The sequence below is a fragment of the Cuculus canorus genome, chromosome 12, assembly GCF_017976375.1.
Source record: "Cuculus canorus isolate bCucCan1 chromosome 12, bCucCan1.pri, whole genome shotgun sequence".
NCBI lineage: Eukaryota > Metazoa > Chordata > Aves > Cuculiformes > Cuculidae > Cuculus > Cuculus canorus.
The window spans coordinates 21,501,377-21,527,148 of record NC_071412.1 but is presented as its reverse complement, the minus strand read 5'-3'; the positions used below and the strand labels follow the sequence as shown (position 1 = coordinate 21,527,148).

The following is a 25,772-nucleotide window of genomic DNA, read 5'->3' as shown; positions in this document are numbered from 1 at the left end:
ACTTTACTCTTTCATTCTGCCAAGTCCATCAGTACGCAGGAATAATCCTCCACCAGTGTTCTATGTGAAAGCCTAATCAACCTAAATGGAAATACTCTCTACAACTGCCTGAAAGGAGGTTGTGGAGAGGAGGGAGCTGGGCTCTTCTCCCAAGTGACAGGGGACAGGACAAGAGGGAATGGCCTGAAGCTCCGCCAGGGGAGGTTCAGGCTGGATATCAGAAAAAAATTCTTCACAGTAAGAGTCATTGGGCACTGGAACAGCTGCCCAGGGAGGTGGTCGAGTCGCCTTCCCTGGAGGTGTTTAAGGAACGGGTGGATGAAGTGCTGAGGGACATGGTTTAGGGAGTGTTAGGAATGGTTGGACTCGATGATCCAATGGGTCCTTTCCAACCTTGTGATTCTGTGATTCTGTGAAACTCAATCACATGCATCCCATCCAAATGACTGTCCTTTGTGCGGGAGGAGAGACCACCTCCATGGTTGCAGCAGAAGGACTGAAAGTTTAGGAAAGTTTCTAATTTGTATTACCATGAAATTCCACTTTTTAAGTAAAAAGATCTTATTACAGCAATAATCACAAGATCCTTAGAGAAGGCTCTCCACTCGAAGTGACAAGCAGGCAACAGAAATGTTTCTGCAGTGCTGTATGAAGCAAAACCATACAGGAACAAACGTACAGATGTTACTACATCTACGGAGAATTATGTTAAGCCTGTTGAGAAAATGCATTTTGTTCCTTTTTGTTAAACAAAAATATAGGCCTACGAAGTGGAAAAAATAGTTTTCCACAAAAAGCCAACAGTTGTAGACCACTGTAAATGTAGCTTAGTACAGACTATGAGTTTGCAGGAGCCAAGCGTAACAGAAACTACAGCATTATTCATATTTTAGAGTTCCGCTTCCATCAAAAATGAATCTCTGATACAAAATAGTCTTACATTATTTCTGCAACATATTCTTTCTTCCAAGGTCATAGTACTTAAAAGAAGGGGGGGAAAAAAGGCACCTTAACCTGCCCGGCTGATACCTTTCCCATCCCCTGTAAGGCTCTGCTGTGGCTCCAGGGGGTAGCGCTGCCCTTCACTCAGCAGCGCCTCACACTTGAACTGTTCAGACTAAAGCTTTCTGCTCCTGGGGTCTGTCTTAGTCCATTTTTTTGACAGAAGTATTTCATCCAAGAATGAGTCTGAAGGAAAACAAGAGAGTAGAAATGTTTTCTTTCTTCCCCCGCGCTTTAAATATTCTGATGTGTTTTTTTTCCAAATATAAGTGCCTGATTTATTTTAAAGAGTGAAGTGATGAAGTCAGCCAGGAAAGTGTTTTTTGGTCAAGCAAGCATCCTCCGCCTTTTACATGGAAATCTACCCAAATATAGCCAGGCCACAAGATTTTTGAAAGAAATGCTGATAATCATAGTTTATACACGTTCAGTCAAAACTTGTTAAAGTTTAGCAACTAATCTACTGGAACAATCTGTTTACAAGGAATGTGTTCCACATCTGGGGCTAAAAGAGGCCGAGACGTTTTCCAGCAATTACCACATGTGCTCCTGAAGGCTGTATTAGAGGCAGGCAATGAAAATGAAACCACCACATCTCTCTTCTGGACTTAGCAGAGCCTTGAGCCTGCTGCAGGCAGCACGGACGAAGCCGGGAAGCGGCCTAATACAAACACCTGTACCTAAAATGCACAGCATACCTTGGAAAAACTTGGAGAATACGATTGCAGTTCAACAGATAAGACTGGGCAAGCAAGCTGGCTGAAGAAGGTACTGAGATGAAGAACCTGAAACTGGAGAGGAGCTGGGGTACCCAAGCAGAAGGCGGTGAGACCAGAAGCAGAAGAGATCAGGAGGGGAGATGGAAAGTGTTAGACAAGGGACTAAGAAAGAAAGAAGTGTGTGACTGAGCAAGAAAATACAGCGGGACAGCTTCTGTTAGACGGAAGGAGCAGAGATGGGCTGTGTTTGAGGAACGGCAGAAACACCTGTGGGGAGCAAAAACTACAAACACCGCGGTGAAGAATTTTCACTGCCCTGTAGTAGTAGCAGAGGTTAAATTCCTTCTATCATTGGCTCAACTGCCACGGTGCGATGAGTTTTGTGACAGCATCACATGACAGCACTGTGGTTCTGACAGCTCTTTTGGTTTTGAGTTAAAACTGTGAAGTTACATACTGTAAGTCACAGGACAGTAAAAGAGCTTTTAACCTCAGCTTAGAAGAGATTGTCCATGCAATTACGATGTAATTTGGCTCTTTTTGCCTGTGAGGTCCACTCCCCGACTATATGATTACATGCTATTTTTTCCATACGATCTATGATTCACTCACTGTGCAAAATGGATTTACTCTGGGGATGAATTGGGAATGTTTAGTTGGAAGAGTTATTTATATAATCTCCATCTCATTTACTGTAGATGTTAGTAGGTATGAAATGGAAATACAGAATAAGGAACTCGAAAGACCATCTGCATTCTCTGGAAACACCCACTCCACCAGTTTTGGGGGAAAATATGTCACCTATGGTGCAATTCACTTAATCCAATCCTTTCTTAGTTTGGGAACTATGTGCTTTCCATTTTGGGGGTCTGACTGAAAACCCTGAATCTGATTCGCAGATGAGCTGCCAAATCATAATTTCAATTTTGGCCAATGCAAATCTTGCTATGACTACTGTGAAGTAAGAAATGTGATACTGAACATGGAAAAAATCTAGTCCCAATTACCGAACATGAGGCATTAAGTTATTGAACACTTCTTCTAAGCCTCATTCTTCCATAACTCAGCTCCCTTTCTTACAACAGAGATTAGATCTTGCTATCACACAGCAGCTCTGTGACTGTTTTAAATCAAACACAGCAGGAATAGAATTAATGACTAATCCTTGGAAAAGCCTTATTTTCTCATCTTCTGCAAGAAGCATTTTTAAGGCAGGAAGCCAAAGACTGAACAATGAAGAGGATAAGACTGAGTAGCCTATCGCTAATAACTAAGCTGTTGATCTATACGCAGGTACCCTGGGGTAAAATAGCGTATTATCAGGTAATTAAATAATTTTCTTAACACACAAGGGTTACCATAGGATTGCTGACAAACTCTGAACCTTTGCAGGTTTGACCTTGTCACCTTAAGAGAGTCCTTTTACTGGTACTTTGCTGTTTAAAGTAAAATTATACACCATCACAAAAAATTGTCATCAAAAACCCACTCGAATTGAGGTCTCCAAACAGCAGTCAAGATAATTAATGTGCTCGCTATCTTTAACAAATTATAATGCAAAAACAACTACAGAAAAAGACAACAGTCCATTGCTTGGCTGGGAAGTTACTGAACAGTGAAGCCAAAAACCAGAAACAGTTTGCAGGAAGAGGCTTGAAAATGCACCTTAAATTTGTTCATTGTTAACAGCAGAACTGAACAAATCCTAAAAATACTTGGAAAAAATCACTCCTTTTATGTGCTAAAGCAGATGCCGACATCTGACAGTAGGTGTTTTCTATACCTGTACTTATTGGGAATAGTTAACAAATGTTCACAAAAAAAACCTTAAAACATTTAAAAATACTTGTAAATTAATTTAAATCCAAGTTTCCAGTCATCTGTGCCTCCTCTGGGTGAATTAAACAAATATTCAAATAAAAGGCAAACACCTCGTTCAAATTATAGGAGCGTTGAATACTCATGCACCAGAATTTCAGACGAAAGTTTTTGTCAATACGAGCTGACACGAAGAAGCAAAGACAAGATGGAACACCTTGAAATGTCTCCCCCCACACTGGTCTACATTGATAAATGACAACTACTCAGATTTACAGCACCCTGTTAAACAGATCTACAAATATGTCAGGATTGCAGCCGTCTGGTGGCAGCTCTGAAGTCACGACTGTCATGGCTTAGTTTCCTCTCCAGAACCTGGCACAGCGGTTACACCTCACCAGTAACCAGGCAGCGGATCAAAATCACCCCCAGTCACGGCTTAGTGTGCAACAAAACCAACTGCTTCATTTCAACAAGCATCCACGTGAAGTTTAAGAATCACTCCACAATATTTTAAGTGCTAATGCTGCTTTTCCAAACTGATGAAGTGATGCGACAGCTGTGGATCTTTTCCCCCTTTCCTCTCCTCCAACACACACACATTCCATTTATTAGAAAGGCAATTTCTCGGACAATTCCAATTCCTACATGAAACTTACTGTACAGAGTTTACTAGGAAGTGAGGAAACAAATGTTTTAGCCAACAGACACGATTTTTGCCATTTTGCGGGCGGTACCCCTCGGTAAGTGACGCCGGTACCGGGGACACTGCATCCTGAATTGATCTTTATAAAACCCTGCTGCAAATATCAAAACAGTCAAAGAAATGACAGCACAACTTGAAGTACTGTTAAGCTTTTAAGAAGTTTCCCCTACATCCACGGAATGTCAGACTACCCGACCTGCACACAATCCCCCAGTGTTCACAGGGAAAATTCCTCACATAAAGCCAAGGTTAAATTTCCTCAGGAAAAGATATGTCATCATAACCCCACTCTGCCACTTATGTCAAACACCTACTCTATACAAATCTCAAAATGAGAATAAATAAACCACACAGTAGCTCTTTGGGAACGAGAAGGGGATTTTCGGGTAGGTTGGGTTGTTTTGGTTTTGTTTTTTTAAAAGAAAAAAAAAAAGTCCTCCTAAAAATACATACTCTTCTATTTTTAACCCCCGTATCTGAGCTTCCCACCTCCATCAGAGTGCACACATCCTTGCAGCACCCTGTATCACTCTGGAAAAAAACCTGTCTGGGAATTACATCTCTGGTTCCACAATAAAATTAAACATTTCCACTTCTACCTTTGTTAAAACTTGAAATGTTGGAAATATTTCATTTTCTGCAAAATGGAAAACTTCCAAAATCACACGGGCAGTACGCCAACAAAGTGCTGCGATGGCTCGTGATTCCAGGTGCCAAGGGTGCCTGCCAATGCCTACCTAGGAGCTCAGGGGGCAGAAAAGCACAGCAGCTTTTCATGGACTCAACACATTCCTGCAGAGCATTTCAATTCTACTTAATTAATGTTCTGCATCCAAAAAAGCCTTCCAATGGAAATGTTTTAACTCACACTAGTCAAAATTAGTATCATCATCATTAACATTGTTTAGGAAATTAAATATATTATCCCATCATGATATAGAACTGAGAATTGGCCCTGAGCCTTTTACCTCACCTCATCTTTTCAACCATAAAACCTCTTTCCATTTCCAAAATTGTCTCTCAGGTACTTCACACTCACTGCCGAAGTGCCATTCTCAAGTGCTCCGCACAGAGGAGCACACATTCAAGTAGAGAACTCTCATTCAGAACCAAACGCTGGATTTTCCATGGCTGAGCTACCTGAATAACAGCATGTTTAGATGAAGAGTCAAGATAAAGTAAAAGTAGTCAACCGGCCCAGGTTGCCCAGAGCAGTGGTGGCTGCCCCATCCCTGGAGGGGTTCCAGGCCAGGTTGGATGGGCCTTGGAGCCCCTGATCCAGTGGGAGGTGTCCCTGCCCATGGCAGGGGGTGGGACTGGATGCTCTTTAAGGTCCCTCCCAATCCAAACTATTCTATGATCCTATGATTGTCTCCTGATGCTATCTAGATACTTCTCCAAAACACAACTGATTTCTTGCTATGTAGCAGTCATAAAATACTGAGAAAGGTGACACAGTCTAACTGGAGACACAACAATATTCCATGAGAACCAGTGGCCGGGCCAGCAGCTGTGAATGAAACTGGACAAGCTCAGCAAACTTCATCCACAAATGAAGGCGAGCTCTCAGCAATTAAGTCTTTCATACATTTGAGCTTGGTTTTTGCAAATTCACATACAAGTAAAAGCATAAACTCGGTCAAAAATGTAGCTAAAGACAATTTAGATTTCCCATCTGGTTTGCATTGCTCTTCATGGCGAAGCCCATGCATGAATGCCTATTTTTTCATGTCCCTTGCTGTGCTGCAATTGCTCCACCACGACAGTCACTATTGCATTGCTCAGGTTTTCTAAGCCGAGCATTTAAGTGGTCACGATTACTACGTGACTTCAGACTCAACTGCACTGGTGCGATTTGGAAAGTGGGAGCTGAGGAAGAGGAGAGGTAACCAGGTGTCAGGGTAGGTGGGGCCTTCTGGCCTGAACTCACCACAAAGGACAACACAAAACCGCAGAATGGTTTAGGTTGAAATGAACCTTTAAAGATTATCCAGTTTCAACTCCCCTGCCATGAGCAGGGACACCTCCCACCAGACCAGGCTGCTCAAAGCCTCCTCCAGCCTGGCCTCGTACCTTTCCAGTGACGGGACTTCCACCACCTCTCTGGGCAGTCTGTCCCAGTGCCTCACCACCTTCGTGACGAAAAAAATTCTTCCTTATATCCAAATCTAAAACTACCTTCATTCAGATCAAAACGGTCGCCCCCTTGTCCCAACACTACTTTGGTAAAACATCTCTCCTTCATTTTTCTTATAAGCCCCCTTTAAGTACTGAAAGGCTGCAATAAGGTCTTTGCATATTAAGGACAGAGACATATTAAGAACTAATGTTTTTAGCAATAAGCCACAATTCACTGCATGTCTCACAAAAATAAAAGAAATCAGATAAAACTGACTTTAAAAAGAGGCACCCTGTCGTACCAAGCCTACACCGCAAAACAAGGAGGTTTGAATGTCCAGAACTTGGAAAGCTTCCCTGTGTGCACTGCCCAAGCAACCCTCAGCCTGAAGTTAATTTACAGATGTATTCTCCCACGTCCAAACCTGCCAGAAGAGCTACTGCCTCGGCCATGCCCAGGACAACGCATAACAAACAGTGCCCAGTTCACGAATGCTCCCTTTGAGCTGCTTCCCTTGTTCCGGTGACAAACAACACAAACAAGTTTGCATTCAAATTCTACTTCACCCACGTGCCTGTATAATTCCCCTTAATGCAGGGGAAGTAAAGAAGATTTACTCTTCCCTCCCTGCTTTTGGAGGAATACCCACAACATCTGAGGAACCTTACTCTGTTGTGAACAGCTTATGGTTTCAGGACGTTCTGTCCCTATGGTTCGTGTGCGAAGGACAGATGTTTACTGCCCGTTTCCTGCTGAAGGAGGTGATGGGCAGCGGCATGCGCTGAGCCGCGCGTGTACAAACCCCACACGTGAGGTGCTGAAGAGGGGAAGCCACTCGTACAATAAGAAAATAATATAGGTTTAACGACCTGCAGAAACACTTGAACAAATACAAGCACTTCCGAGGTTCTCCCTAACCAAAACCCACAACTTGGACTTTTACAAATCAATCTGTCAGTCATGTAAAATGAGTTCAGCTATTAATGAAAAAACAATAAATGTACAATAATGAGGAAATGACCTAATGGACCAAAGCAGATTGATTTAATTTGTTATTAACTAACTGCCCTAAGGAGAAACTGCAGAGGGAGTGGCCAAACACCAGGATAACCGTTAACAGCACGCTTTCCTCTCAATAAATGAGATTTTCATTTTTGATATGCTCCCGGAAGAATTAGAAAAGAAAGAAGAAAAAGAAAGAAAAAGACACTGTTCTCTGCATGCTGGCAAGACCACTAGTACATGTCACTGCTGATAAATTAAATTAAAGCTCACGTGCAGAAGCATTTCATCAGGAAGAACAAGCAAATAAAGTGAAACACTATTGGCCTTGTTTTGCTCTCATCCTGGCATTTGTACCAAACCCATTCTTAGCAACTTCTCTTTTATAATTATATTAATTAACACACTCGCAGCAGAAAAATAACTCTGGGTAGCTATTACAGCTTCTCCAAGGGCAACAGAAATGTTACTAAATAAAGAATATCACTGTGTAGAGTTCCATGCCCAGGAGGAGCTGCATCATCTACAATTTCTCCTTCACTACAAGCCTCCTGTAACATAAATTACGATTACTTTCCAACTGCATTTATACATGCAGCAATGCAAAGGTGCAGCACACTCACTTATTTTTTCCTATTCATCTGTTAAAGTCTTCTGCTTAAACATCTATTTCTAAAACTAACATGAAAGTATTTTCACTGTTGTTCCCCTACTACTAAAAGAAACTCGCCAACGGCCAGAGCATTCATCACCCTGCCCTGCACGCCTAGCACTGTCTAACTCACAAGCTCGCAGCTCTCTTCTCTCCAGTCCACTTGTCATTCTCAACACGTTCCCTCCACAAGCCTTCCTTCCCCGTTACCTTGGCCATCTGGGACTGCTTCTTTCTGCCACCTCATTTCTAACTTCCTCACCTCTCATCCCTTGCCCTCTGAAAAAAAAAAAAGATCTTTCCTGGAAAGCATTTCGCTACATATCTTAAGTCAGGCAGAATATCATCCAACTTTTCGCCTTGATGCAGTAAGGCACGAAATGACAAATGGGACATTCCTGCATCGCTTGGACACCAGCGAGCAAATTCGGCACCGAAAACTTTCCAAATTAATGCCTGTGCACCAAGTTCATTTCCCATTTCCTTCAAAAAACAGAAAGTGTTTTTCAAAAGAGCAGTTTGTATTAGACACTATTCTCAGAGGCTCAAACCAGCCCTTTCATGTTTTCCATTTCAGACAAATACACTAAAACTTTCTTGACATTGTGCCTCTTCAACCAGCTGCCCTAGCCTCAGTCAATGGATTTTATTCATAAATAAAGCCAATGGAATAAGCACTACACAAAGAAGCAAAAAAGGCACTCATCCGATTCACTTGGGTCTTGGTTTTGTTCTCCTGATTCTGTTACATCTCTACTCTGCTCCACAAAAAAAAAAGGATTTCTAAGAGGCAGAAGAATCAGTTGCGCGCCCACCCAGAAAAATATGGCCTGTTGTGTCACCAGACGGAGCCAACTCTTGAGCATCCTCCTTCTAATATCCAAATACAACATGCAACAGTAAGTCAGATTAATAGCACAAGTAAGAGGCAAATATTAGGAAGAGATACTTCAGGAAATACTAAAATGACAGAGCCAGAAACCGAAAATTTTAGCAGGATGAAAATTGCTTGTGGGGAGAAACCAAAACCTCACCAGCCTCCCACATACAATGGGAGATCGCCCCAGAGCACAGAGCTACACCCAGCCAAACAGTTTTGAATGAAGTAATAACAGTAAATTTTATTTAAAAATTAACACAAAACAGATTTTCTCTCCAATAAACTAGGAAGCCAAAATCAAAGCACGCTGAGCTTGAGCGCTGGTAAAAGTAGCATCTGTCACAGAACGCACACAGTGCCATGGGAAGATATTGGAGTGATCTCGGCTACTGGATGCTGGCTCTAAATGCTATTTAGAGCACAACTAGCTCTCCCAAAAGGACAGCCTTGTCTCATGGGATGAAGAAGTAAGGAGTCTTCATAATGTGGTCTACCCCAACTCATTTTTTCCATTTGTTACATGGAAAAACATTAAACTTGTCCGTGAGTCAGTTTCTCCCTCTATCAAATTAGAATTGTACGTATTGGTAGGTATCGTGACTGTTTAAAATCCTTGAAGGTCTGGTATTAGGTAACCATAATATTATGTATCTACTTTCAGTACTCCCCAAGACACTTTAAAATGAGTTCACAAAAAATTTCATTAAATTAATAAAAAAAAAAATGTTAAACTTAACTTCTTGACTATGTGAACATTTAGCATACCAGAGAAAACCAATGGCTGTCCAACAAATTAAATAGGGAAACCAGACTCACATTTGTGTTGCAGAGTTTATACTGCTTGTAGGTGCCAATGCACACAATCGCTGCAGCCCTCTGCGCCTGGGGCTGAGCCTGCACTGCCTGGTGCGAGGCAGCCCCGTGAGGGGTCGAGTCACTGCCGTGGAACAGGCTTGGAGACACGGGAAACGAAGATGACTGATAAACTGAGGGTCCCAGGACTTCATGTCCGGCCTGAGGCCCACTTTCCTCTTGATAAAGATTCCCATGTTGAAGTGAAGGACTAGCCACCTGGCTGTAAGTGTTCATGAGACTTGGATTCTGATGAAAGACGTGATTCCTTGATGACTGACGCTGCCTCCGAAGCTTCTGAGGCTGCTGACCAGTATCAGTTTGTAAAGGTAAAATGTATGGCACTTTTCCATATCCATACTTTCCTGGACCAATAGGATTTCTGGTTCTGGTTCTAAAAACAGAGAAAGAAAAAGAAAACAGTTCCTGAATTCATACGTGAAGGAGCAGTTAGACACTTATACCATTTGTTATTTGTCAAAGCTATTCACTACAAAGCAAGAAGTACCCACAAATTTCAATCCATTTTAGAGAAAATGTGTCCAAGCGGCAGACTTGCTTGGCGTGTTGGGAATCTCTGAAGGAGTCTACAGGTTGAACTAAACCCTGTCCCCACTTTGGCTGACAGTCACACGGGAAGGCTCTTAGCATCCACCAGCAAAGGCAGATGGTCAAGTAGTGGGTTGGGGGGAGCGGTGGTTGTTGTTTTAATCCCTAGGACTCTCCCTTAAAATGGAAATTCAAAGAATCAAAACCACGTAACCTAAAGTTAATAACCACGCTTCTGAGGAGCTTGAGATGCGTAATAGCAGGAAATCCCTACTGTGGCTTTGAGTAATGACACAAGAAAATTTGAATTCAGTATGGCAAAGATCATTAAACATTTTGTAAAAGGCCTCCTGTGGTTCTCCTTCATTTGTTACTTAAGAAATAAAAATAGAAAGAGAAAAAGGGTAAGTAATGTCAAAATATTACTGAAAGACCTCTGGAAAAGATGACAAACACATGAAAATATTCTTATTACGGTACACAGATTTTTTTCACTTCTTTGGCCAGCAGATTAACTTTTTTTTTTTAATATTCAAAGTATGGATTAGCAATACATTTCATTAATAAGACATGACCTCCCCCAGTCTGTTGTGAGGATAAAAGCCTTTCACCGTCCATCACTGAAACAGTACACAAGAGCTTGACAGCCCCCAGCACTAATCACAGAAGTTCCAGGTCTGCTCTCTTGTGCCCAGATCACTTCTTATTTACTGAAACCTGTGTTTGGGGCCTATTTACACCTGTACCAGCACTGCCAAACGGCTGCCACTCCCTGGAGGGTAGTTTTGTCCTCTGCACACTCACAGCCACACCATGAACGCAGCCTAGAGACTCACCTCCAAATTACAAGTGAAAAAACCAAAAATTAATAATACCACATTTGGGTCACTCCATTCCGGAGAGTAAATCCTGGAATTTTATCTGCAAGCTGCAGGCTCATTTGCATTTGCTTTTCTTCTCATCTTGTACAACTCAGCATCACATCGGGCTTTGATTTCTGATGCTGCAGTTTGAAGAATAAGTTGGCCCAAAAGACTGCTTTCCAGTTTAGAGCAATGTGTGAATACAGCTGTTTTGGGTAAACCTTTGCGGCTCAGCAAGGGAGACACCATTAAAAGAAGGTCATTTTCTTTCTGTCCATAAAATGTACTTATATTTTTCATATATATATAAAATAGACTTGAACTGCAGTGAAAACGGAAGATTATAAATTGACATCCTTACTTTCTAGAAACTGAAGCGTTACAGCTGTCAGACAGACACCAGATCAAAGAGATTTTTCTTTGGGTTTGTTTTTTCTTATATTTTTCTTCCCAACTCTTATATTCTCCCAAGATTATTGTTACATGGGAACCCTGGAAGTAATTTACTTAACATTCTAGCTTTACGGCCATGTGGGGCTTTTAATCAATCTTTCTGGCTCAAGGATGTGTGAACAAGAGTGTTGATTTACCCTAGCAGATAAGCAACCGGCGCTCTTGAGCTGTTTATACCCCTTAATCTGCTCTGCGACTGTGACGGTCACTGCTGAGGTAGAGCTCTGGTAGCCACAGGAGGGAAAAGCAGTACGGGGGGGGTCTGGCATTAAGGGAGGAAAAAGCTCCCTCTAAGTGGACAGGAGAGGGGAAAAAAAAAGAGAGATTGTGAATGGGAATTATTTCACAAGTTGAGACTAACACCAATTTGATTTAAATTAGCAGAGTTTTGTGGGGTTTGGGTTGGTTTTTTAATGGGCAAATGAATCGATTCCTCCTGTGCTGCTGCTAGTTTTAATTTTAACATAACGCTTCCTTTCTGAGCAAAACCAAAACAAACAAGCAAATCTTCCTTGAAATTTCTAGTCGTATTCTGCACTCCGAAAACACTTTGCTATCATAGCAAACCGGATTCAGGGGATACAGATACAACCCCATTATTTTTACTTGCTCCAGTCTCCAATGATTCTTAAGGACAGCAGTTTTCTTCTCAATGTGACCACAGCAAATTCGAAGTGTCTGAGCTACAACTCTTGGCAGCAACTCCTGGCATCAACCAAGTTACTGCTTCACCGCAGGGAGTACAGACTGCACGGGGTGGTGTTCGCAGGGGTGGACAGCGTGTGGCAGATCTACTGAAATCAGCCTCTCAAAGCTATCATCATCTCCAGTCAGGTTGCTTGCATTTTTCATCAACAGGAGGAGAAAGCTGCCAATAACTGAGCAACAAGCCACATGCAGCCCAGCGCAATGGCAGCAATATGCCCCCATCCCAGCCTTCTGAAAGCCAAACTCGTTGCAGCAACAAGCATTAGACTCTTCCAGAGAGGAAGACCCAGATGCTCCTAGGTCTTCCAGCTGGAAGAACTGCTGTCTGCAAACTAGTAGTAGCCATGCGAAAGGTCAAAAATGAGGCTGATCTCCAATTCAGCATCATGAATTGGAACTGAAAAGAACTGAAGGACATGGAAGAAATGGTGACAAACTAGGACTCCTTAGCCTTTTAGGCAAACATGATGAAATGTGCACAGAGTAGCCCTGAACATAAAATGATCAGTATCTGAAAGAAGGACAGTAATTACAGTAATTACAGTTGTGCAGTAATTACAACCCAGAATTTTCACAGAACACACTTCCTCCAGAACTGCAGGTTAACTTTTTGTGGGTACATAACGTGTCTTTCAACATACAAACTTCTGGAAACAAAGTGCAACACACAACCTCTAATTATTAACATCTTCAGGAGTGTTCATGAATTCATTTAAACCAGTATTGCCTGGACTGAAACTATTCTGAACACTGTTTTGCCTTAAAGCATCTTTCATTCATACTTGGCAACATCCTTACAAATTAGGAATGCAGTATGTTGCAATGTAATAAAGAAGCTTGTAAAAATCCTTGGTGGTAATTAACTTTTATAATTCCTGGGGAGCGTCAGGCAGAATTTATGATGTCATGCAGCAATGGGGAGGGTGGGCTATGTAGGTCCACACACAATGGGTGAAGGGAAATCAGGGAAAGGAAAGGGGGAGGACAATGAGACAAAATCTACCACTAACTTAATAATCAGAGTTGAACAAAACTTGCCAACACTGTTCACTTTATGCTAAATCAACTCAGCTTCGATCTGCCAGTAGGAGATGGAAATAGGTCAAGCCCTGATGGCTTGTTGGGAGTTTGAAGTTGCCAGCAGGACTTTTTCTTACTCATCGTTCGCTATGATTACCCATATTCACTATAAGCCACATAACTCACCCCTCCCCATAGCATGGTTTGGAAGCTCCTCCTTGTTCATCATTTTTTTCGAGCAGACTATCATGACCCAGGTCAGAGCTGGAACACACACTCATTTAATGCAACAGGTAAAAAAGGAAAAAATAATTAGCAAGCAAGAGCACGCCTCTAAGCCTTGAACTTAGGCAGACATACGCTAGAGCAAAGTTTCACGGCATTCGGCTTTACATATCCAGCTACGCTAAAAGCCAAGAATCATCTTTCTTAATGGAGCAATGGTTAAGAAAAGCATTTGAATAGGATGTTGAGTGCGTGTTGTTACAGAAGAGAACCTGAGTGTATGAACCACAGTCAACAGCTCTCAGACATACTCTGATAACCCATATTGAGAAAGATTGGAATTTTAGACTCCAAGTTTTGGAAAACTTTGACAAAGCTTTTCCAGCAATGTGTTAAGATTCTGTCTTTACAACTGCAGGGTTCCCTAGCAATAACAGAAATAATTGCAGAGTCGAGCAGCAGAATGCAGCCTCCTACTCCCCCCGTCAGCACAATTCCCAAAAGAGCTGCATTTAGAAAGGATTCTAATATATCTCCAAAACCCGCAATATACTGCACAGATAGATCACGGACGTGACGACATCAAAACAAACTCTCACACAGCCTACATGAAAACAGCAATAATGAATAATGCTTAGATTCTTTCTGCTAAACACAGTCCCTGTAGAGCAGATATTGATTATAGATGGATTTACTTAAGTATCAAAACCAAACGTTGGAACACCAATCCTGAGAATGACTGCAATGCTGGACTCCAATAGGTATAAGTAAACCAGTGGCACTCTCATGCTAAGAAGCAGTTAAAATAACTCTTCACTGCTGATTTAACTATACGCTAGTAGTTAAAAATCAAAACAAACCTAACTCCCAGAGAGGAGAAACCACCAACGGTTTGAAAAACAGAAGACAGGAAGAAGCAGCCTGGACTTTATTCTGCAGATTGCTCAGTGTTTCTCACGTGTAAACCCAGTGATGCTCTTCTTACTCACCCTTGGGTCCTTTAGGAAGTGCTCATTACCTGTTACATAAATCTTTTCAAAAGCACTCCCCTTCCCTGCTGAACTAAATAGGAGTGTATTCACAGAACAGTTAACCTTCCGGTGCCTGTAAATTAATGTTCGCCATCAGAAACATAAGAGGTTTGTCAGGTGCACTTCCTTCTCCACATCACACCCCCCTTAGATGTGCAGGGACAACAAGGACTGGGGAAAAGCACATTTGTATCCTGCATCTGTTTCATTTAGAGAAAAGTCCCTCCTCCGAGACCATCCAGACCAGCTCAGGCAGAGGAACGTGCTCCCACGTTTCTCGTGTGCTAAGCCAGCAAGGCTCACACCAGGGCTGCATAGCTTTATGTCAGTCACATTTCTTCCACTGCTGAACCACTGACGTTAATAAAACTATTTAACTTAGGCCAAGCCTTTTATTTAATTGCTTCTAATAACAAGATATCAATCAACAACTGCCTGCAATACTTTGCACGGTAGAAGGTCCTAAATATCCCTTCAAGGATTACAAGAACAGAAAGGAAGATGTATCAAAAAGGTAAGGAGAAGTAAATCTCACCAGCGCCATCCTCTGTCAGCTCTCTGGCTACACCGTCAAGTCTATCAAATAAACATTTAATAATAAAAATGTTGTTCAGCTCTTCACTGCATTGAAGATGAGAAAGGGGGAATTAGAAGAGGAAAAAGAAGTATTCAGCAGTATTTGCAGTCAATTAGGATGAAGATCGCACGTATTACTGACAAGGAAAGGGAGGAAAAATGCCACCAGAACAAAGTTATCATCTAAAGGCAAACCACTGCTTAGCAGAAAAATACATGTTGAACAGCAAGTAGCCGCGTTAAGTATTTCATGCCAGGCCACAGCCAGCAGACATCTCTGGTCTATTGTGTTCATCTCAAGCACAGGCATAACGGCTGTTTAATGCAGAGGCAGCGATCTTCTTTCTTTGGGCATAATTCTCATAAACACACACACCCCCCTCCCTGATTGTTCAGACAAATCTGTTTAGGACTTTGATAACAAAAGTGATGGGCTCCTTTAAACTTAAGCCAATCTAAATGTATTCTTAGATTGAAAAATACATTTGCCCAGGCAAGTACGAAAAACAGGTTTTGGGCTGTTAGTGTAAGGACTGTAGCAAACATTTTTATAATTATTATTAGCTGGTGTACTTACTGGTCTAATTATTAACAACCTCCCTCATGCTGAGGCTAAGTTGGCTGAGAACAGTGAGAACTGGTCCCTCGCTGCACATTTTGAGTGGCAAAAAATAATTTTGTTGTAGTAGCTCTTTCTAATTTCAGCCATAAGCATCCATGGGCTGTGGTCAGCAACAAAACACATTATCACTGCCTCGCAGAGTTTGTGTTCTTGAGGTTCACTAAGAACGAAGCACTTTCGGAGCTGATGGGCTGGTTATTTACACTGAATAAAAACCCTCTTTGAACCAAGGATGTGCGGTGCCTTTAAAATACACAAGTAAGATCACAGATTTCCTGGGCCTCCACCTATTCTCTCAAGTGCCCTTTACGAAACTCCTCTCCAACTTACCTGTTCCCTTTTGCCCCTTTTTCATCACTTCCTCTCTCCTTACATTTCTCTCACCATTCTCTACACAGAGGTTCCCTGGCTCACTTCCAGCTGAAGCACAACTCGTTCTCTTTCTCTTTTGATGTTAGACAGAATAAAGAATGTATTTTACACGGGCTTTGCAGCATTTCATTCAACTTATCTCCTCGCATCAAAATACTTCTCTTGTAAATTAAGAACTGCAAGGTTGAACACTAGCAAATACTCTCACTTATGACACCACAGAAGACTTCTCCTCCTACTGTTGCAATGTTTTCTTAGAATGAACCCAAAGAAACTGACAGTTTCCCTCATTTTCAATTCACAACCTCTCGCTCAATTTCTCAAGGAATAACATACTGTCCTGGGTCGGTAACAGCCTTCAGCCACCAATTTCAGCAGGGGGAGGAGGAAAAACTAATGTGACAGAGGAGAATTAATTAGTAAAGTCACTAAGTCAATTGCCTCTTGGGAATAAGTTTAACCAATTGGATCAATATAAAAGAGATAACATAGGCTATCTTGAAAGTGAATTTCCATCCTCAGAGATCAGCACTAACACCACCCTGGGTCTAACAGAGCTGCAATACATCCAGGACAATAACTTACCATCCCGGCTTTTGCTGATCTCCCAGCAAGTGCTCTGTAACCTCATTTACGTCACCTTCAATACTGAGACAGGAATCCCAAACCTGAACCCAAATAACGTGGTCTTCTTTTTCTATGAGTCGAATAATGCCTCTGACCCCAGGAAATTCAGCTACAATTCCACAAGGTTTGACTGAAGAATGTAACCACGCAGCTGACAGGTAAACCAGCAGAAACTCAAGTAATTGCATCACTGCTGAGATGCATGACAGCTGTGACGGGAGCTTTGCTGTGCTTCTACCCCTTACTGACCAGGCACCAATTCACCAGTAGAAAGCACTCTCTCACACCTGACTGAACGTTAGGGGCATCCTCCCCTCCTCCAGCCAACCCACTTCAGGAGGGGGTGAAATGTTCACCAGTAAGGTTAAGAAAGCTTCTCCGCGGCCCTGCAATTGTAGTATCATGTTAGGTTTTCATTTTTGGTAATACTATTCAAAACATGCTCACAGGAGCATAAATATTATCATAAATAATATCAATAAAAGTCGATACTAATTAGGTAATAATAAGTGAGACCTAGAGTATATCAGGGGGATTAATAACCATATGAGAGGTGGGACAGCACAAAGTCAGCCTGAGACTACAACCACCCCAGTTAGCTACTCTTTTTGCCAGGAAATACCTCACGTGATCTTTATTGCTCTTAGAACCTGTTTGGAATTTTATTCAGAAGGAAAATAAACATCCTTCTCATAAGGCTTTAAATCCCCCAAGTGCTACCAAAATGAATTCTTTCATTACTACTGCTGCTCTTGGATTTTTCTGGACTATTTATCGTCTGAAAAGGATCAAAACCTTCTCCTCCTGTCTTCTTCCTGCACACAGGCCAACCCCCAATAAGCTTTTATAACCAGATTGGGTTTGAGTTCAAATGCATCACATTTCTATTCTATTAGCGAACTAGTGAAAGGAGGGGTGGCTAAGTACTGAGCTGGGTTTCATTCCAAATTTTAAGAAAAGCAAACACCCATGCCAATAAATATAAAATCCTCAGAACTTGAGAAAACAGTACCTCCTTGAACCTGAAGGTCCAGCGATCTCACATTCACCCACCTCCAGGAACCGAGGCCAAATAGCACAGGTCACAACAACTGCATCAGATAGCGCTGCTAATGATGCTTAAATTGGTTAAGGAATTAACGACTTCATTGTCCCTTTAAAGGTTAATTGTAGACGTGCCAATTGAGTGACCTACATTTGCCTGGTCAAAGCATCTGTGAGAGGGGGCAAAAGAAATACTTTCAGAAAGGAAATTCTCTTTTGACATTAAATGATACACTCTTCCTTTCCATTGCTCATGGGCCTAGAAATGCAAACTGGCACTGTACAGGGTACAAAGCAGCACAGCAGACTTTCACGTCAGCCGCTGGCAGCAGAATAAAGACCACAGAGCTACAGCCATGTGAGAAGCTGATGATTTTTGGATTATTTCCTCAGTGCAAACTTTCCTCTCATTTCTCTTCCAAATACGAAAAGAGCTTTAGGCAGGCCCTGTCCTTATAAACATATTTCTTTAAAACTATTTATGCAAGCCTGCTTTACTTATTCCATTATTCTGGCAATAAATGTAATTTTTTCTTTCTGCTCCTAAGAATCACATGCAAAGTACACATCTGGCTTACAGAAGTGGACACAGAACCTTTGCCGCTCCACCACGAGCATCCACTTGCAGAGAAAGCGAAGGCTGCAGCTGTAAGCATCCTAACCCTCAGCACACCTCTGGGAAACTGCAGGCTTGTCCTCTCTGTCACCAAAGTAGAGAACTGGAAATGCAGCATTTAAGAAGTACCAAAACCTAGTTTGGGTTCACGAATGATATTTCCTTTCGAGATGTGCTTCCTCTCTTAAAGCATGATATCCCTTTGCATGCCCTTATTACTTTTCCACGTGTGCCTCTCCATTAGGACGTTTAAATGCTTTGATGTTTTTTCACTATCTCCTCATGCCCGTTTGTTGTTACTGCACGGCATGCTCCACACATTTTATCTAGGTGAAATAAAAAACAAGGCAGTGCTAACAGCAACTCAACTCTTCAAAGCTGAGAAGAGCTCTCTTTGCCAGCAGACAAGCCAGAGAACCACCAGCTTTCTGTGTCTCCTTCCTCATTTCAGTGACCAACTATCACTTCCTAACACATCGCAGCTATTCAAGAACTCTACGTACAGAGCTATGACAAAAAGAGGAGCACTTAAACTTTTTACATTAGGCTTTTAATTGTAGGTACCTCAAATCTCTCTTGCCCCCATGCAGCCCTGGTTTCTAAAGCCTAACTGAATAACAAGCATTCCAAAGATGAAAATGTGGATGTCCTCTTCACAGACAAGGTATGTCAAAATTGATGATGTGCAAACTGTATTTTGAATTTCGCTAAGAATCACAGAATGGTTTGGGTTGGAAGGGACCTTAAATCACTGAGTTCCAACCCCCCTGCGATGGGCAGGGACACCTCCCACTGGATCAGGCTGCCCAAGGCCCATCCAACCCGGCCTTGAAATCCAACAGTTCTTTGTCAGCTGCCTGGAAGTAGGCAGAGAACTTTTTGCTTGTTGCTGAATATTACAAACATAACTGGCTGCTGTGAAGGACTGCTATTGCTGTCAAAACATATTTGCCTTGGAAGCCACTCAATTTCATCTTACCATGCTATCAAATGTGAGCTTATCTCAGTCACAAATGTCTTGTCCTCTTTTTATTGTTTTATGGAAATCTGCTAAAATTACAGCTCTATGTAAAGTCCACTATGGTAAATAGGAAAACTGCAAAAAGTTTCCACTGACTGTACTTACTGCACAAACACAGATGCTATACTTCTCTTTAACAGCTTGACAACAATTTCCAATACCCTTCATTTAGTGAACACTGCTCTACAGTATCAAAATTACATCTAGAGCAAACTGCATTTTTAAACCCATTTTCCATATATGTGACAGAATCAGTAACCTCCTGGGTAAGGAAGGTCTGAACTCTGCATTTTGTAAAGTAAGGGAAACTGGGAGGTTTGTCATTCTAATAATTTCATTTTCAAATAATATTTTTTGTTCACATTCTGTTTTTACAGTCACCACCAAAGAATCCAAAAGTTATGCAATACAACAGGCTTTAAGGCCACCAGGGACCTTCCTAGCACAAGATGGAAATAACTTATTACGCAAATAAGTTTAAAACACTGACCTTGAATCCACAGCCTTTTCCAAGGGGCAGCGTGTGTGGGGGTGGAAAAGCAACTGTGGTACAGAGGCCTGCACTGTGCTTAGGAAAGCAACATCCTCCACCATACAGGAAAGCAGAGGCACACAGACATTATAATCATCTTAATATTTCACATGACAAAGCATTTATAAGGAAATAACATAGCTTTGCTTCTGCACCCAGTCAACATTAGTTTCTCTTCATTGTCCTCTCATGTTTCAGCTATAAATGCAGTGATTGTTCCAGACTGTTCCGGTCTCTCCTGGCCTGCAGAGGCCACCCCAGGAGCAAGGGATGGCCCGCGGGGAAGGAAGCCCAGGCGTGCCAGCAGCCTGGCAGCAGGTCTGCTGCAGAAGCCAGGCCAGCGGGGATTCCCTTGGAGAGGGAGGGTGCCAAGGGGCTGGAGCAAACGCGCTTCCAGTGACTTTGTGCTGCTGGTTCAAGGCCAGGCTCCCAACACCAGTAACAACCCAGCTCTGGACCGCAACCTGCATCTGATGCTGTGCAGCGCACAACAGAAGCACATTATAGTAGATGATTAAACAGAAAAACAGAAAAAAGAAAATACAACTTCTGTCTCGATGCAGTCACGTCAGCACCACTACCGAGAGCCTGCCACTGGCACTCTCCCAATTTTAGTAAGATCACCGGTGCCACACTGAGGTCACACTCCATAGGTCCACACTGTCCATTGCACAGTTTGAAAGGACGACAAAGCAGCCACTAAAAGAAATGGCCTAATGGAAATGGACTAAAGGAACATCAACATCTGAACAACAGGTCCTACTATTTTAATCTTACGCTTCACTGAGGCAAAAAGGAGAGTAACAGGTTAATTTCTATCTTCAGATATTCTTTTAGACAGAGAGAGTTTCTTGCAAAGGCGGAGGATGTCTTTATCACCAGCAACAGAGTCCTACTGTCTTACTCCAGTCAGGCTGGAATAGTGCCCCAAGGTAACATTCTTGGTTTTGTTTGGGTCAGCAAGATGCCTTTAACATCTTATGAAGCACAGTCAACCGCTTCACCTCGGAATCTTAAGGAAGCTGATCATATGAACGAGGCGGTTGGGGTTTTTTAGTTTTTGAGGGTACTTTCTCTGTTTGGTTTGCTTGGTTTTTTCTTTCCTAAAACTATCCCAAAAAAAATCTCTCTGTGCACCTCCCAGAAAAGGGATGAGAAGGAGAAGACCCAGAGACCTGCTGGAATACATATTCTGAGAAAAGACAGACAGGACAGAAATGTTTCAGAACGCTCTCTCCCAGGGCATCTTCCCAGCCATTCTCCTCAGTTTCCAGACTGGAAACACATCCATTTTCCTTTCATACATATATCAAGAAATCTGAAAGATTGGTATTGGAGAAGAGAAAAATATCTTTCTCCAGAAATTGGAGAATTAATTGGAATTAACACAGTTCCACACAGCCTTAAAGACTTAACAGCAATATCACAAAATGGATATAAACATATATAGTGTTTAAAATATTCTATGCATTAAACATTTTCTGGTTTCATGAAACAGGAAATTTTGCTAAGAGAGGTCATAGAAAACAAAAAAGGGAAAAGAGAAAACAAAAAGCCCATACACAGAAATCGTCTGAAAAAATACAAAGCAAACCTAAATTTTGGCTAGAAAAAAAGTGAAGGGAAAGTCTGCCACTCTTTTGATAGTGAAAGTTTGATAGATCTTCCTTTAACCAATTAAAATCAGAACAGATGTTGAAGTTAGAAATCCAATTACAGATTTCTTATTTGTCCTGATTTTATTACTATGGTGAAGATGGAAATGTCAAATGAGAGTGCAGCGGAAGGCAAAAAATATCTCAATATATCACAAAACAAACCTTAAAGGAAAATAAGATAATCCGCCCAATACAATCGTAGAATAATTATATCTGTCCTTGGGCATTACATAAGCCTTCAACAGGCAGAAGGTGGTAACCATTGTAAAAGTCAGTCTTAGTCTTTAATAACTTTTCCATAAGTATTACAATCTATCAACTGCAACCTGACACGTCATTCTGCAGATGCATCACTCACAGCGAGACTCAGAGCCGTGCACGGACACGTACCTCTTTTCTGGCTTGGCACTCTGCCTCTGGGACTGCGAATGCCTGCTGCCCCGCAAGGCGCCCCGGCTCAGGTGGCTGTTGTTATGCCCTCCAGAAGCAGCAGAGGTGTGAAGGCCAGCCCAAAGCTGCTCTTCGTTCCTGTGAAGCGGCACGGATGTACGGATGGCAGAAATGACATGGCCAGGGTAAGCAGTCAGCGAGTCCTCGCGGTGGCGGGAATTCTGGTGAGCAAGAGTTCTCTCTGAGGCCGGGTACTGCCGTCCCGGCCGTCGGTAGCCCCTGTCCCGGTAATAGGCTGGAAGGCAGGGCCGTGTTTGCTCCATCACACCGCCACTGCAGCTCCGAGAGCAGGCGGACCAGGGGCCCCAACTTCCCCACATGCCTGGGATTCCTGCGCCGCTATCCTCAGATGCATCTCTTTGCTCTTCTATCCTCTGGGGAACCTGCAGACGCAACAAATTGATTGAGGAACAAGAATTCACACTGCAATGATGCACGGAGAGCGCCAATATCCAGTCTCAAGTAGAACTGAATGACATAGGAAGTAACTGGTCTTATTCATTACCCGCCAAACAGCTGCCCAGGCTGCCAGCACAGGAGCACGGCTCCTGCACCCATCAACCACTCTGACCAAGAGTATTTTTCAGACTACCCAGATAGGAATAGGCTTTCTTTAGTTTTCAGCAATGGAAAACATTGTGCAATGTAAAGCTTTGAAATATGGAGATTGGAAATTGTTATAATATTAGCAGAGTCAGGAAATAAGGTCATTTCTGGTGACAAACTTGGGTCACTAGATACCAACTCCTCTCTTCCACCCTGATGCCTGAATGAGGGAGATCGCTAGTGGTTGCAACATTATTTCAGGAACTCCTGTCTAGTGCAGAACTTTTTAAGAAAGCAGTAACACAAGAGGAGAGGCTGATTTCCAGTCAGTCAAAGATACTGCAACAGTTAACACTTAAAGTACCACTTTTCCCTCACTCCCCATATTAATGTTTCAAGGAAAAGGGCAACTCAAGGTGACCCACCCAACCCTACATTCATAGAAATCCCCATCAAATTCAATAAAAGATGGGACAAATTACTGGTCTGGGATGTTGAGTGCCACTTAGCCCACAATGACCCTTCAGCAGCACAGAGAAAGTGAAACAAAGAACCATCCCAAAGAAAGGGGGTGAGGGTTTCCTCTTGAAGGAAGCAAACAAGGACTAGGAAGGGCAGGGACTGCTACTGTAGGGAGAGTTAAGCCCTCAAGCTGTGTCCAATTATTTAAATAACCTAACCTTATGGTTGGCAAGGCATCAGCACAGCCTGGAGGCTGCAACCATCCATCTCCCTCTCCCTGTAGACTTGTGCCCCAAGCTTTACCCATTCCTAGAGCTAGATACAGTCAGGATTTCTCAGTGTTTCACGCTAGACAGAATGCTCAACTTCGTCACACAGAAATTAGTTCCATTTTCATTAAACACAGTTTTTCTTTTGCTTCCCTTGTCCAACTGGCTGAATCACAGGCTTTCAAAGCAGGCTTACAACGTCTCATTCTCACATTTATTAATAAGCGCAACATTATTTTAAATGAGCATCCTTTAATAGTTTATTTATATTCTGAATAACCTTTGTACCAACAAGCACACATGCATATCAATTCAATTAGGAGACAAAAAAGAGACTGCCCACAAACAAATGCTTGCCATACCTCTCGAGCCCTATTCATGTGCGTAGCTGCCTCCAAATAAGCTTTGGAAAGACAGTCATGTTTGTGTATGTGTCGCTTCTCCCCCCTTCACAGGACGACCTCCTAAACACGTCACTTCCATTAATAATTTTGTCTTAAAGAGTAGTGTATAACAGCAAAAGATTAACATCTACATACTTTGCCTCTGGCCACAGATAAGAGGCAGTCGCTGACTGAACTGCAAACCAGCTATGCCAGTGAGCATACACTACTGATCAGCCAGCTATAAACACGGCAGGCTTGGGTGGAATGCGGTTTGCAAACATGGGTTGAATACACCATTACAATACAAGAAGCCAAGCCAGCGCAGGGTTTGTGGTGCTGCTGTGTAATAGTCACTTGTGGTCTACATAATCTGGAACACTTCTCCCCTCTGAGGTTGCCCTCACACTTTCATCACCAACCACAGAAAAAAACTGCACTTAATTATAACTTCTGAATAACAAAAAGCATCTGCTTTACTGTCATACATTCCTCCTCTCTCCAATGTTCTTTGAAAACAGGAGCAGATGCCTCTGTATCTGATATGCCTTTCTTCTCTGGGTGCCCCACTTGGCATCAGCCTTTTAAATCCAATCGCCCACACGACCTAATACCACATAATGTCAAAACTAGGAATAACATGCAACAAGGTCTTGGTTTCTGGCTGCTACGTTTGCTTTCATGTCCAAAACAAGAACACCACTGGCTCACAATCTGACCGACTAAACAAGCTACTCTGCAGTTTGTGACTGTTTTGGTGAACACTCACTGTTAATACTTACACTACACATTAACGTAGCTCTACCGCAGATATAAAACAATAATGGGTACACACAGAGACGCTCTTCCGGTCGGACTCTGGCTTGCAGTAAAAATGACTTATTATAAAACTAACAGTTCTTTGTTATTAGACAAGTCAGATTTCATTTTTCGGGACTATTTTCTTAATCACTTCTATGATGGTTCAGTACATTGTTTTTAAAAAGCCAAAGACACTTATCCAGGCAACAAGTAAAATCTATTAACGTGTGAGCAATTCAGGGCACCACTAACATAAGAAATATTTCACTACGCAGAAATAGAAACTGATATAACACTGACAAGTGTTGACTTGTTGCAGAAAGAACTTTCTGGCTGCCAAACTTCATTGCATCAAGAATTGTTTCAGATAAAATGATACTTTAAATGACTGAAGGCAATGTAAAGTAATTTCACACCCCTTATCTTCACAGTACAAGAGTTCTAGACATAGCACAAGAAGGTTTAATCTAGCTAGTTAAGTAAGAGCAGAAGAATAAAACTAACCAAAAGTAACACCATAATGTCTTATACTGATGTACAAATCCACCAATACTACTTAGATAAAAGATGACAAAATTTGGAGACGGCAGCACAGAGGCCTATCCTGAACCTCTACCAGGAACAACCACGGCATAAATGATCTTCCCTGGGGCAGAGAAGCTGAACTGCAGGATTCACAGGTCACTTCCCGGCCTTTGGTCCTCTGATTTCCAGGTTACTTTGTAGCCACTAATCAATTCTACTACAGCCCCAGGACATAGCCAAGAAATTACAGGTACCTCCAAGAGACAGCTGAAGTATTCCAGAACAGCTCAGAAACACCATGTAAACACCACGTATTCAGAGGCTTCTGACATTAGGTCCCTCCTCCTCGCCCGTTAAAAATTACCCATTAAATTGCACACTTTCTAAAGAGAAGAGCGGGAGCCGGCACTGGGGAACAAGTGCAACACATACTGAATTCGCCTCACCGAGTAGTTATTAAAGTAATTTTTTTAATAGAATCACAAAGCCTGCGAAACGGAGAGATTAACTAACCCACACACACATATTTCACACGCACGTCTGACCTATCTTCAACGCAACAGCCACGAGTATGTAGATTACACTGTTATAGAAACTGCATACCATGGCTGATAAACTGAAAAGAACTGAAAGCAGAAGCCTTTAGAATACTATGTCTCTTGCTCCTTT

General features: G+C 42.2%; 1 protein-coding gene across 5 annotated transcripts in view; it reads right to left on the bottom strand.

Annotated features, from left to right (window-relative positions):
• The window catches only part of THSD4 (thrombospondin type 1 domain containing 4), a 262,813-nt gene that overhangs the window by 170,967 nt on the left and 66,074 nt on the right, over positions 1-25,772 (bottom strand). For all 5 annotated transcript variants that reach the window (XM_054077699.1, XM_054077701.1, XM_009555335.2 and 2 more), the window contains exons 4-5: positions 22,058-22,500; positions 9,715-10,144 (exon numbers count right to left, since the gene is read on the bottom strand). In XM_054077699.1, the coding sequence (XP_053933674.1) occupies positions 9,715-10,144; positions 22,058-22,500 (873 nt within the window). The remainder of the gene's footprint in view (positions 1-9,714; positions 10,145-22,057; positions 22,501-25,772) is intronic.